We start from the raw sequence: 14,751 nt of genomic DNA, 5'->3' as shown, positions 1-14,751 counted from the left end.
AAGTGGGATTCATGTGCAACTATACCAATGTCAGTACATCTGCCCGATGTTTGTATATTTACAGTAACAGGTCATAGTGTCCGATTTCTCCTTCAAAAATTAGGTCATGAAAAATCAACCTGTTGTTGTATTTGTTCATGCCCAAATTCCTTCTCTTCTGTTTTCATCCGTAAAGTGGGTATCGTTTTGAAGCTTACTATTTGGTCGATATTCTTTCACTTTCTTTTTTGTTCTATATAACTTTTAACTGAACATTTTTAAAGGCAAAAAAACTGTAAAGAAATTACACTTTTCTGAAGGTCGAGCTGCAATACACATTGTGCAATTTCAAAACTAAGTACACAGGTGTCAAGCCAACATAACTATATTTCAGCCACATCTTACATTACAGGTGTATTGGTTAGAACTAGTTGCAAAAGTTTGCGATTCGAACAAAAATCGTTGAGAATTCGACTGAATGAGCTCAACTTACTATCGGTTTCTATATTTTAACAACTACAGGATCCCAAAAGAAACAACACACGATAGATGAGGGAGGGTCTATACTTTATTAAACAATACACCAAATCGACGATGAAATAGGGCAAACGGGTTTGCCCCCAAAAAAACTAAAGGGTACCTGTCTCGAGTGGAATCATCTCCATCGTACACGGTCAACTTTGAAACCTCGTTTCTCCAACAAACACCACCGGTAATGTACATCTACGACCTTGAGCGTGACGCCGGCCCTTCTTACGTCTCACATTAACGTATGACAAGGAAACACTTACGCAAAGCGGAGTTACAAGCGAAACAGTAAACAGTAGCAAACTCTCGCGGATTCTCGCGGATCACATTACCTTGGAAAAGAAGCGCGAGATTTAAACGAGATCTTAGAGAGAGCTGCGCAGAACCGATGCGCATAGCGGTCTGCGGTTCGACTGTAACATGCATGCATGCATGCGCCATCTTGGAAAAATACGAAACGCATTTTCGAGCCAAATTTCTTGAATTATGCTCATGAAAACCGGAAGCTATGCACATATCTACGCATTTCAAGGAATCGAGAAACCAAATATGGATATTCTTAATTTTTTTTGTAAAGATAATTGCCGTAATCTTCGCCGAGCGGCCGAGTCCATTGAAAGCTCCATGCGGCACGCACGGCACTGGTGTTGGGGAAAACGCAGATATCAAAGACACCCGCGACCGCAGAAACTTCGTGTCAAAAGCCAGTTTTCCTTTATTTCATACACATATGGAGTTTAATTTTCAGTTCACATTTTAGTAATGTAGCGATCGGAAAATTATCACAAGGCTCATTACGGTCGTAGCCCGAGGTGGGGTGGTGTTACGGCCGTGGTGCTTAGCGGGTTACGGCCAGCCGCGACCGCTATCGGCGGTTTTGACATGCCGGCGGGACCGGAATGGGGTGACCGCTGACCGCGTTGAACAGTGACCGCTATAGACACGATTCTTAATGCTTACGTCAATGGGAAAAATTCAAGGGACCGGCAAAAACTGACCGCTATGGCCGAGTGACCACTATACAAAGGTGACCGCTAGTACAGGTTTGACTGTATATGCATCTACTGATACATTATTGCAAAATTCATTTCTATAATTGTATTACATGTGTATATGCCATTCAAGAAAATACCTTTCACATCTTTTTGCCTTTCGTTTACCCCCTCAAATCTTTTTTCAAACACTTTTTCTGGAAAGCAGATGACCATGTGCAAACAAAGTACATGTAAGTCTATCTAGCTTTTGTACGTGTCAAGTTAGTGTCTGAACGGTTATTTTCTGCTGCTGTCTGTCCATTTTTAGCACAACATCTTTTGAAAAGAGTACTTGTATTGTCAGCTTATTGCATTGTATCTCAGGTGAAGCGTAGCATGAAATCACCACAGTTTTCTGACCACGGTGTGTGCAAGAGTAAGTACCAAGAATAAAACACATCTTAAGTCTCCCATTGACATTCATGGTCTGAAATTAGGTCAATACCCCCAAAAGGCTCAGGACATAATCCACAATTACGTTCAGTCTCAATTGGATCATTTCTTTAGTTATTGGGCAATAACGAGTTACGATAAGCTTTGCCCTCGATTTCCAAAACTGCTGTATAACAAAGGAATGGAATACTGTCCAGGATATATAGTCCATACAATGAAACAGGATATTGGACTTTTGTAAAGCATGGAGCTATCAAAGAGTTGACATTCCCACTATGACCTTTTCATTGTTCTGGCAGTTTAAACCTAAACATAGGTAAACCTCAGCTGAATCTGTAAATGTGTTGGGAAAAGCTCTTGGTCAAACACTCAGAATCTTCAAGTACGAGTAATAAAGACTTTCTTGAGGGGATAACACTGTCTACCAGTATAATCACCATCATGATATTTCTCCTAATTCCCAGCACTTACCATGAGTTACACTAGCTGATGGATTTACACATCAAATTGAAAGCGAATGCAGTTACTAAAAGTAGTATGGTTACTAAAAGGCAGGTGGAAAATCTGGGTCAATTTGCGTAGGTGTAGTTGGTCAGAAACTGTGAAAAGCATTTGTCACAACATTTTCTGGGAGGCCATGATAGACCAATCATCCACAAGGATTTACTACAACCTTTCTGGTTACGAGACACCCGAGTTTTGTACGACACATTCACGAATTTCACATATTCTCATCTTGCTGTTGTAAATGTCTCGCACAATGAATGATACTGGGCCATTACGTGTAATATTAGTCTACACAGCAATGGCTAACATCCTTCCAAGTGCCACTACAGCAATCTACTGCCAAAAATTGCTAAGGTAAAAATTGGACTCTAAACAGAAGAGAGAAGAAAAGCATTTTATATCCTAAGGGAATATAGAGTAGGTATTACATGTACATGTACAGCAAAGCCCCAATATGGCAATAGCTCCAAGTACATGGAAAAAGAAAATGGAAAGGCAAAACCATTACTGCCTAATTCTTCTCAGAATGACCAATACGAGAATGGCAATATATCTGTAACACAAATTTGTTGTTACAAATGTAACTTTAAAATGAAAGTGACAGGTCCCATTTCAGCTGAGCTGACCTTTAGCCATTAGGGAGTAAGCAATCAAATGACAGGGTATCAGGAAAGATTAGTTATGAATATATGCAACTTTGAAAAGTGTACAGAACCATTATTCTCCAAGGTTACAAGATCAAGAAAACGATAGAAAAAAATCTCACACTTTTCAAGTACTGTAAATCACGATTTTTTCGTGGTACTTTTATATTCGCGATTTTTGCGGTCACTTCAAAGCAAATAATTTGATGACTTTCTTTTTCCTGCACCTGCCGCAACCATGAACGTATATTTCCACGAACATGTCCATTTTTCTCAGAATGCAAACCTTTGCTTCTGCAAACATAAAGTGATTAATTTTACATTGAGATAAAGGAATTGTGCTCACGTTTTAGAAACCTGTTTCTGATCCATTTGAGTTGCCTGCGAGCGTAGCGTCGGGTGACGGTCTTCAGCGCGGCGACACCCTCCTGCAGCAGCCGCTGCCCCTCGTCTGACGACCTCCGCTCTTCCTCCAGCAACAGGTACTTGTGGAACTCCTTAAACCCAATAGACTGGAATATACCTCGTGTGTAGTCTTGTCTGAAAAAGGTGAACAAGAAGATATTTTGTAGGTCACCAAACCAGCAATAGCTGCCTATATGTCTTTCTCACCTTTCCAAAATCATCACTGATAGACTTGAATATACCTTGTGTGTAGTCTTGTCTGAAAAAGGTGAACAAGAAGATATTTTGTAGGTCACCAAACCAGCAATAGCTGCCTATATGTCTTTCTCACCTTTTCAAAATCATCACTGATTGTAATATTCTACTAACTGTTAAAACAATTACTTCTTCGTGTTTTCTACACCAACATCTAGTGAATGACCTTGAAGGTGAGATGACATTAACTTTCAAAAAGATTATAACTGAACACACTCATCTGAAACTCTTTTCTAAAGGGGGTGAAACAAAAACCTACCTACAACCTCATGGCAATCTTTCAAGGAAGACAAACCACCACAAGTTCATGGGTCAAAATCTAACCTACCCAAACATAGGCTGTAATGTATCAACCATGTAACAAGATCAGCCCTTCTCCTGACATAGCGGAAACTTAACCCACATGTAATCTACTTAACGTTGACTAAGTCATCTACAACATGTTACACTTACAAGTCTAGGTTAAGGGTTAGATGGCTGCAGCCCAAAAACTACAGTTTTTAAACTCTGCAGACATTCATATCCCCATTGCAATGGTAATGTGACAGACAGGTTTGAGAGAGGAACTCCATACTGCTTATAAGATGTAGTATTAGGAACAGGAAGAATAAGAAGTAGAATAAGGATTGCAGCAAATGATTGATGATTAAAATTTAAATCCAAGATGGGATGTTTTCCTTTGGTAATGTTACAAACTGGTCTAGTACATTGTACAAGAGCATGTCATTGACCAATTTTGTATTGGGTAGTTTGCCTGCCAATATTCCATGTTATACTGGCAATACAGATACCATGATGATATATAGATCTGACCACAAACTTCACTGGTTGGAAAGGGGTACAAAAATTAATGATTTTCCCTTTCTGATCATCAACTGGTGCAATGGTCAAGGGGGTAGAATGTTCATTTTCTATTGACATGTATTTGGAAGGTGTGTGGGAAGCAGTTATAGTTTATAGCAAAGACTGTACATACTGATATCTCTGATTGACACTCAGCATGTATGAGAAAGTTCAAAGAGTATAGGAGTTGAACACACCCCTCTACCAGTGGACGAGCTGATGTGGCCTGTGGCCCAAGGGCTACAGGACTTGAGATAGGTGCCCCCCTATACACTGGCAAAGGCAGGGGAAGGATCTTAACTAACTTTCTGAATTATACTGTACTGGTACTGGCTGAACCCAAATTTTACAAAAAAAGTAAGGTCCATTGCTGGTTGAAAACAGAACATTTGTTCCAACAAGGCACTCTATCAAGGCAAAACTCTACAAAACCCAGACTCATTTTGGCATATCAATTTGCACTTAAAAGGAAAAGTACCTAACACAGCTTTTCAAACGTCTCTCTTACCTTTCAATGTAAAACTGTTGTTGAACAAGTCGGTTTCAACCTTTTCATCTTCCACTGTTTGAAGTAGGGTTGATTCCAATGTTGGGTTACAAATGAATGCCATAAAGGTAATTCAATCTTGCTAATGCATATAATGGTGGGGAAAAAATTGCATGTGTACTAGAATTTATGCAGGTCTCTTTTTTAGATGAAGACAATTACATCAGAGTACAATACAACAATTCTTCTTCAGTATAAACTTCCTATATACTTGTACACCTAACCCCCACCCCTTTCCAAGAAACTGCACATCCCCCTAACTCTGAAAAACAACCCACTGAACCTGGACTGTAGTGGCTATTGAGTACTAACGGAACTCCTGACCAGGACAGTAGTATAGTGTAACTTTCTACTGAACCACTACAGGTAAAACCAGTGCTTCACAATAGCTGTCGGTAGAATGTCGCTTCACTTTGAAGGTTTAACAAAACCGTGAGGCGACACAAAGGGCTCTCCCGGGGGATTAACTTCAAACAGGCCTGAAAAAAGGCCGAACAATAACAAAAGGGATTCCCCTTCACAAACAGTGTTCCCTAGCCAGGTCAAGTGTCGCGTTGGGCAGAGCCGGTCTTGTACAGGAGTGGCGGGGGTGGGAAAGGATCAGCCAGGATTAGGATAAGATTAGGATTAAGGAAACACATGAATGTATGTGTAAGAAAAGTTGTTTTCCTTGCTAGGTCAAGTGTCGCGTTGGACAGAGCTATTATTTTGTACAGGAGTGGCGGGGGTGGGGGAGGAGGATCAGTCAGGATTAGGATAAGATGAGGATTAGGATAATTGAGAAACATTACGTCAGGTAAGAACTAGTATCAACTTGCCTTGTACTAGTTATGGTTGTGTTCAAATGTTTGTAAGCCAAGACCTGCTGTTAGGATAAAGGGCTTTACTGTTGAAGTAATAACAAGAGTGGTGCTAATTTTGCTTCACATACACGTCTTTTTCTTAAACACTGGATACTGAACATCATTTCACTACATGCTTGTAAATGGAAATATATGGTAGATTTTCATACACATAAACGTCCATAAAGATATCAACATCTCTCCATATTTTACTAAGGAAAGGAAACAAAAATCTCTGTATATTCTAGGAAAGAAACAATTTCACAGATTCTTGTTTTCACCTCTAAGAATTAGAATACTAGTAGAATAGCAACTATCTATACTGGTGAGCAATGAAACACCTGCAACCCCCACCCCCACCACACCCCTGTGGTGTTCGTTGACATATGCACTATCAGGTCGTTGAGTAGGAAGGCTGAGAGAAGTATGTGAAGACGTCTGAAGTGCCGGCCTTAAGAGATGGTCATTAGGTGGAATGCCGACTCAAGTACTCTCAGACACTTCAAGATTCCAGTGGAAGTGATACAGTTTGGAGGACATGGTGAAAGTTTCAAGGAGACAGATTAAACAAGACATGCCTGTCAAGAAACGCCAGCTTCACACTTTCTGTCAAGAACCAATCACACCACTCTAACTTTTTCAACTGCAGATATCGACAAAGAGATATGTGATTTTGATGCTAAGAATGCACAAATTTCTGATGACCTTGCAAAAACTTGAGTGACACCAATCCTACCTCTGCTACTATGCCAGGATAGAATCTATCAACTAATCAAGGCTTCCTCCAATGACTTTTAACACATTTTTGAACCAACCTCTTCAACTGCTAACAGTTATACAATGGCCGCTATTACGACTTTCCCACCCCGCCCCAGCCATAATTGAACAACGGGAATTGATTTTTTCGTACAGTGTGTGTTTTTCCCAGCCGTCTGAATGTAGTATGGCTGGGGAAGTGAGCTACCGAGTAGTCATTAAGTCCACTCTTTGTGGTAACGACACTCGTACTGAAGCAGTTTTGTTAGTCAGGGCAGGAGGAAGGCCACACGCAGGCAAACACTAGCAAACATCATGTGTCACAGACAGACACAGGCAGAAGGAGCAAGTGCTATTGGCAGTGATTGTTACAATGATGTATGTCTGTTACAAGTTATCTGCCCTTTGAAGTCTGCACATGCATTACACTGTATAACACTCAGGGAAATAGAATGGATCTGTGTTGGAAAAGTCTTCCAGTACGCTGTAGCACAGTGGGCCAAGCTTTAATAATTGTTACCAACATACACCAAATGTAGTCTGGAATATTTGTGTTTACCTATCTCGTAATAAAGTGTCCTAAGTTCAAAACAAACAGTAGTTTACTGTGTAGTACTGTACATGTATCATACCAAAATTCTAGTAAAGTCTGACTATTCCATCCAGAAATAGGGGAGTCCTACCTGTTTGCATCAACTATCTCCTTGTTGTATTCCGTGTGGAAATGAGCAAGCTCGTCCAGCAAGCCTTGTTCCAACATAGTGTCCACACGTTTGTCAAGCCGCTCGTCTAAAACTGGAGACAACAGTTTAGAATTAGAAACAAGTACTTAGAATTAAAAACAGGTACTTCGATTACATGATTACATGATTACATGATGAAGATGAGTTTGATTACACAAAATAAAGCATCCTTAAGTCATTTTTGTTTAGAAAGAAAGAAAGAAGAATGACTGACCTTGCTGTTGGCAGGAGAGGTAGAGGATGCAGGTGTTGGTGTACCTGAGGGGCCCCCCGAGAGGCCCACCCCCCTCCTGCGTGGACTGTTCCTGTAGAAGGATGCTGTGGGGAACACCTGTCTGCTGAAACACCTGCAGACTCCTGGAAGGACATGTCAAGCACCTGGTTTTTGTCTGGATTTTTCCTTTACCATTAATTTCCTTGGACAAAAGCTAAATCTTTCACAATATGAACACATGCACTTTGTTTCAATTTTTCTCTCAGCAACATTTTTGTGAGTGATCACACTAACAGAGAAGCTATATATTTCCTGTGAGTAGGATATAGAGGATGTTTGAAATAACTGACAGAAAACATTATCATCTTCCAGTGGTGGTATTGGTGTTTTTCGTTTGCCTGTACTTTTACATAGATGTACACTACTCTTAGAGGTGATGTTCAAACAGAAATAAGTCGAGGACAACTCACGTTCCCTCACCTGGCCACTTTCCTCCTGTCATTAGGGTGAAGTCGTGCAGCCATGGCGGGGTCCACCGCGGCCAGCTGGGAGTGGAGGTCTGCATCCGTCATCATCTCGTCTGCCGCATCCTCACGGTCAAACAGGAGGCTGGTCTCCTCCTGATCCTCCTGTTTCCATGGCAACAGATGGAGAACTGACAAATGTTTCCATGGCAACAGATGGAGAACTGACAAATGTTTCCATGGCAACAGAGGACATTCTGACAAATGTTTCCATGGCAACAGATGGAGAACAAACTCACAAATACACATGTACATGTACTATACATTTATTATGAATTTATATTGAACCGTTCTATTTATATAGATGATATTATTCTCTATTCTTCTAAACTTACTAACAGACAATGTTGATGTTGTTGAGTATAAGGTATAGATTGACCCCTCTGATCCCTAAGAGTAAGAGTAAGAGACTTACCGGTGGACTGATGAGCACCTTCCACAGCAGAGACTCAATATAATAGTTGGTTCCCCCCACGATGATGGGCAGTCTTTGTCTGTCCAGGATGTCTTCAAGGTGAAAAGGTCAAGGTCAGCAACTTTTCAACATTCACATGATCTTTTCTTCCATTGTTTAAAATAAAATAGACATGTCTGCTTTTTTATTGAGAGTTTTTTTTCTTTCATTTAAAAGTGGATGAACTTTAGGAATTGCATTGTTGACCTGTGACCAACAATACCAGGTAAAAATAAGCATTTTAGCAGTAGTCCTCAAATATAAAGTAGAAAATTTATATTCTTTAAACATGCGCCGTCGTGAGCATGTATTGATGACTGTTTAAAACGTAAGACAAGGATATGATGGGCAGCGCCTTGTTTCTGAAGTCCACCACGGTAAAGCGGCGTAGCGGACTGACGACGTCCAACACATGATGCACACACGCCCGCTGTTCCTCCTCTGTTACCTTGTTCGTGATAATGTCTAGTCCTTTGTACACCTGGTGGAGAATAAAACAACAAGTTGAGGAATACAGATAATAAATGGTAAGGTGTCAGCACTGAGCAGACATTCTTCTCGCTAATATGTAGTCACTGTAGTCATTTCCTGCACAAGCAAAAAACACTTGTACAATTGTTATGGTTGAACTGTGCCTGTGTTCATGTTCATGCAGGTTACATCAGGTCAATCCCTACTTTTTATTTTTTTCAGTCAGGAGCAATTCTAAGTTACAGGTAGGAAAAGATGTTGACATATTGATATATTTGATATTGTTATCCATATCTGATGATTTGTATCTGTATAGGAAGTATAACCACCCTCTGGTATAAAAACAACCCATGCATCATCGGTAAGAGAACGACATCCTTCCTTCTTCCCCAGTTCCAAGAAGGAAGTGAGGAATTCGGCCTACTGCAGTGTGTGTGGGATGACTTATGTTCCAACAACACGCAAATCCCTCAGCAAACACTGCAGTACCGGACTGGAGAATATCCTGTAGGAGGCGCTTCAGGGTCAAGTGTTCATGTTACAGTACTGTAGCTTGAAAGTTGAAACTTCCACAGTGGTTTTATTTTCATGGCTTTTGCAATGACCTCTCTTCAAATCTATATCCCCCTTGTATAACTACTGTATTACAGAATCGTTTCAACAAGTTTAAAAATATCCCTTTGCCTTCTACCACAAAAGGCCAGTTCTGTAATAACCTCATCAAAAAATATAATAATGTACGTATTGTACGACCACAAAAGCACATGACTGAACTCAGCTGACAACCTGGCCATTATGGCATGACTTATTTTTTTTCCATGGACCAAATGTATACTGAGACCATCTACCTTTATGGTGACCATTTTCTCAAAGTCTACAGAATAGCTTTGTCAATTTGTCTTTCAATATCATCTTGGTTCAGACCCTACAGAGACTACAATCAACATTCCCTGTTTCTCTTTTGACACCAAATTTGTCTTGGGTTGGGAGTAAAGTACATGTACTGATGTAGCAGGAAGAAGGTAAAAGCTACATGGAGTTTCCATGTACATGTAAGGTCTGCCCCATCTGTCCACAGATGTCCTAACCCCACTGTTGACCAGCTGTTTTCTCCGAAGTACAGGAAACTTCATGCAGCTCACAAAAATTCCTTTTGGGACAGGAAAGAATTAACATGGTGATCGACACCACCAGATAAGAAAACATCTGGGACCAGGCAAGGTCAATGTCGCACGTTAACATGTAACAATGTGCCTTTGGGCTACAACTTGCTAAAAAGTACAATCTTTGACCATGATCGTTTCCTATAGTTCAACCTTGTACCATAAAAGGCAATGGATGTCAAGGTTTGAGTTACTGTTTTAAGACTCTGTTATCTGGCTTTTGACATGTGTTTATAAACTTTCCACAGATTTTCCCATACCCATATTCACAATAGTGTATTACCATTCTACTTTATTACCCTTGCTGTGGTTATATTTTATGTGAGTAAGGATGGTGTGAACTGTAAAATGACTAACTGTACTTCATGATCACGCACTCTCAGCTGAAAAAGTATGCACTGTATATAACAGTTCTTTTAACTGGTGACTTTTTTTTTCAAAAGATCAAAATGCAAGCAAACAAAAAAAAAAGCAGGAAAAATTTTATCTGGAAAAGAAAACAACAGTAAGAAGGTAGCACTTATGTAAGTTGAACTTTAAACCTTCTTTGACATGTTTGAGGATTCCTTCTCTCTTCACTTCACCTGTTGATAAGAGTAGGAGTTCACTGACCTCTGACCAAATTTGGGGACATTGCAGGCTTCACTCACTACTGTATCACTCAGTATCAGGACCTGGATGCTGCATTTTCCCCAAAGGATGACTATACTTTCAAAGTTTACACTGTGAGCCACAGTGGAAAACAGATGGTCACAAGTATTCCTTCAAAAATCACACTCCACCGTACAACAAAATTCCACACAACACTTCCACAGGTCCAGGAGTCTTCCATTTCTTCCATACATGGTTGAGGAATGCAGCTGTATAAGAAGTCTGATAGCTGCAAACCCTCCTGACCACGCGGGAGATGTACCACTCTCGTACCACCTCCCAAACTCTACATCTGTCGTGAGATATCACACTTGCCACTGAGCTTCAGGCTTCACGTGTCCATATATGTCCACGCATATTCCTTGGTAATCTATCCTTGTCATCATCCCTACGAGAAACCCTCTTTGTTAAGCTACCTAATATGGCATGCAAATTTATGCGCATAATGATTTGATAAAGGTATCATGGCATAAAGATCTTCCTGTTTATGTAGCTTATCATATGTGACATCAAGAAGTGAAATCATGATGGTTTTCTGGGAAAAAATTAAATGATTAACCATTCTGAGTGACCAGTCCCACAAGATCTGTCCCAGAGTGGAGTTTTATAGGTTATTATCGGTCAGCAAATGTTGAAACACCTGTTCTAAGGTGTCAATGTCCAGTTAGACTCCAGTGTTGCCTAGTCATCAAAAAAGCAAGTATTCGTACATTGCAAGGTAGATGGGAGTGTAAAAGCAGTGTTCTTACAGGTAAGTAGGGGGCTGCATGGAGGGGCCTAGACAACACTTAACCCTAAATTCAGAAATTATCAGTGTGCTAAATTAAGGAAGAAACTCTGGAAATAACACCGATTTCCATGTCAATTACATGTCTGGGAAATTGAAATACCTTACCTACACATATCGGGTAAGCAGGCCCCAAGTCATAAAGCATGAATGTGAGATCAACTGAATATAAATATGCGATGAAAGGGAAAATGCCACATGTGGACTTGGAAGCATCTCTAATTTCCCTGTTAAAAACCTTCACAGAAATTGTGCTTTCCTTAAAATCCTTAAAATATCCTTTCAGTCTTGAACTTAGTTGAAGATGTGTGGTTGCAGAGTGCCCCTACAACTGCCCCTGAAGGACACAGTAGGCCACACCTGAAACAACACAGCCACTCTCTGGGACAGATAGACACTTAAGGACCTGTTAGTCACGCATCTGCTAGTCCTATTAAAGAAGAAGCATCATGTCCCAACTTGTCCTTTCTCCTTGTATCAAAGACTTCTTTCAGTGTACTTCTTCACAATACTTCCCGACCTACTTAAGCTAGCATTGAGAATTTTGTATCAATCCTTATTCAATTTCAGAGTGATAATAAAACAAGGAAACAATAGAAATTACCTGCATCTGTCAAACCTTACCTATAAATTATAACGCTTACTTACGTTCCCTTCTAGTTCATGGTGGTACCCTTTGAAATCATGTAATTTGCTGTGTGTATAACAAGATGCTTCTGTTAAAAATTCCTGCTACTGCCCGCTAATGACAGGTACAGGTCATGTGCACGTAGACATCAGAAATACCTCCACAACTGCAATGTCACAAACCTGCATATGCTGGTGTTATTTTGAGCCCTGGAATACATAGACTCTACATACATACATACATATGAATGCCCCTTTGTTAGGATCCCCTTCCCTGGGAAGCATGTGTTATGACAGTTGTTCAGTAGCTGGATGGGCCAGTCGGGTGTACAGGAGCTAGCCTGTGCCATGTCAGATAACACACAGCTGGTTTTACATGTCCAACTGTGGTTGCATATACAGAAACACTGTTTGAAAATATCTTGAACTGTTTATAAAGTTTAAGTAATGTAAGATCGGGCTCAGTTACCTGATTGGTTTAAGGTTTGATCCACTCACAGTCCAGGATGGACCCCTTCTCTTATGGATAATTGAGGTGTATTCTTTGAAGATGAACAAACTTGAGCTGTTACCAATGCATTGTAATTTGTACCTAACCTACACAGTACTACTATAAACTGGATTAAAAAGCATTTTGCTTCCCCTTGGTTGATGACGACTGCTTTCGGCTTTATTCTACTCAAGTTCTAATAAGTTTATAAAATACATGTATGTCCATTTATCTATTACTTTCAGTCCAATGTTGTTAATCAACTGTCCAGTGGCAGCAGTTGGTTTCTGATGTCCACAAGTAACATACTGCACCCATACTAAAATAAATAGTGACATAACTGTAACAGGTGGGAGGGTCAAAGGTCAACTTGAGTGACCTAACTTCTATGCACAATACTTACCCTACATACCCCAAGTATGCATTCATAAAGTCTAGTCAACATTTTGGATACTTTCTCTGGATACTTGCTGTGTTGGTCTACTGCAAATTCATGTCAAATTTCAAGTCATCAGTTCGAGAGGTAGGGGATAAGTAGAGGTATTAGGCCACACCAATTTAATTTGTTGGTTCTCGGAATCGCCGCTTCAAAAAATCGCAAAATGAAAAAAAAAAAAAAAATTAATTCTACCCCAAAGCCCCGGACGTCAGGGAACGTGTGTTTGGTAAAAATACAATATTGGTGCCAGTGAAAAGCGTGTCCATTTGTAAGAAAACCCATTAAAAGTCCCCAGATACCGTTATCTTGGCAAAGAAAGCGGTAAATAGCTTATTTTCTTGATGAAACATCGGGCCGCTGGCGTCTTTCTAATCCGAGCCGCCATGTTTCTTTGTTTACTTTAGACTCTCGGCCCAACTCTCGCGAGACTTGATATCCTTATATCATTACCGAGGTCAGGTGACGAGGTATCTTACGTACAAGTGAGCTGAGTGGGCGTTTCAAAATGTTTCCAGAATTGTTGGGGGATTCTGAACTGCAATCTGACTAATTTGGCTAATTTTTGAGGGGAAAATAGAGGAAACAATATTCTAAACAGCCTCAAAGGTGACATTGTTGGCAAAGCTGGTATTTGAAATGAGATTCTCCCTCGTGGCCGAGGCGCGCATTGGCCAAAGAGGTTTGACAATGTGTGACTAATTTTCTACCCTCAGGAAATCTGACTTTGACAAACTTGGCCCTAATTTTCTTCACGGGTCACATGGTTAACACTGTGCTAGATTGTTTTGATATAGCTTAACTTTGAAATAGGATAGAAAAGTTTCTTTAAAGGTAAGACATTGTGTTGAAATTTGTCTTACCAAAATTATGAAGCCATTTTTTTGTCTTGATGATGGTCCCTTTCATGTTTTCTACTCTGTATAGTATAAAAGGAGGTGTTTAGTTGAATGAATCCTTTATTATGTACATGAACTTTAATCAATGTAACTACTTCTGACTTACACTTGTATAAGTTGAAAATTGTAAGAAATAGTTCAACACTGTCTTCAAGTTTCATTAGCAGTAAATACTGTCCAATATTGTCAAACATTATCACTTGACATAACTTTATTTATTAGGAAATAAAAGATTTCCTTGCTGCAATTATGAATACCATAATACACATTGTGCCCACGCCGTGCCTGCCGTGTGGCCTCGCTGCACTAGGTCCCCTTATGCTGTGAAAAAATCCTGGTGAGAACCCTGCATAGGCTATAAAACAGCAATGTTTTAGCATGTATAGTCATAGCTTTCTTCTCAATCCCTCTTTCCAGCCCTTAAGCTTTACCATTTGGGCTATTTGTTTTCGTCCCTGTCGCTTTACATTTTCATGAAAATCCGAGAACCAACAAATTAAATTGGTGTGGCCTTAGAATAGAAATGTTCAAATTCACACTGCGCATACTGAGCACAGTT

General features: G+C 40.1%; 1 protein-coding gene across 3 annotated transcripts in view; it reads right to left on the bottom strand.

Annotated features, from left to right (window-relative positions):
- LOC109463080 (tRNA dimethylallyltransferase, mitochondrial-like) overlaps positions 1 to 14,751 on the bottom strand; it is a 50,347-nt gene that overhangs the window by 30,832 nt on the left and 4,764 nt on the right. For 2 of the 3 annotated variants that reach the window (XR_002139802.1, XM_019759792.1), the window contains exons 2-7: positions 9,012 to 9,149; positions 8,630 to 8,728; positions 8,171 to 8,319; positions 7,691 to 7,833; positions 7,417 to 7,528; positions 3,432 to 3,625 (exon numbers count right to left, since the gene is read on the bottom strand). Coding sequence is in view for 2 of the 3 variants with exons in the window: in XM_019759792.1 (XP_019615351.1) it covers positions 3,432 to 3,625; positions 7,417 to 7,528; positions 7,691 to 7,833; positions 8,171 to 8,319; positions 8,630 to 8,728; positions 9,012 to 9,149 (835 nt within the window). In the remaining variant the exon portion in view is untranslated. Of the gene's footprint in view, positions 1 to 3,431; positions 3,626 to 7,416; positions 7,529 to 7,690; positions 7,834 to 8,170; positions 8,320 to 8,629; positions 8,729 to 9,011; positions 9,150 to 9,468; positions 9,604 to 14,751 lie in introns of those variants that run through there. The other variant, XM_019759793.1, reaches the window with a different exon arrangement.

The sequence above is a fragment of the Branchiostoma belcheri genome, unplaced genomic scaffold (assembly GCF_001625305.1).
Source record: "Branchiostoma belcheri isolate BF01 breed outbred unplaced genomic scaffold, Haploidv18h27 scaffold121, whole genome shotgun sequence".
In the NCBI taxonomy this organism is placed as follows: Eukaryota; Metazoa; Chordata; class Leptocardii; order Amphioxiformes; family Branchiostomatidae; genus Branchiostoma; species Branchiostoma belcheri.
Note: the sequence above shows the minus strand (reverse complement) of the source record. Positions and strands in the feature narration are given on the sequence as shown.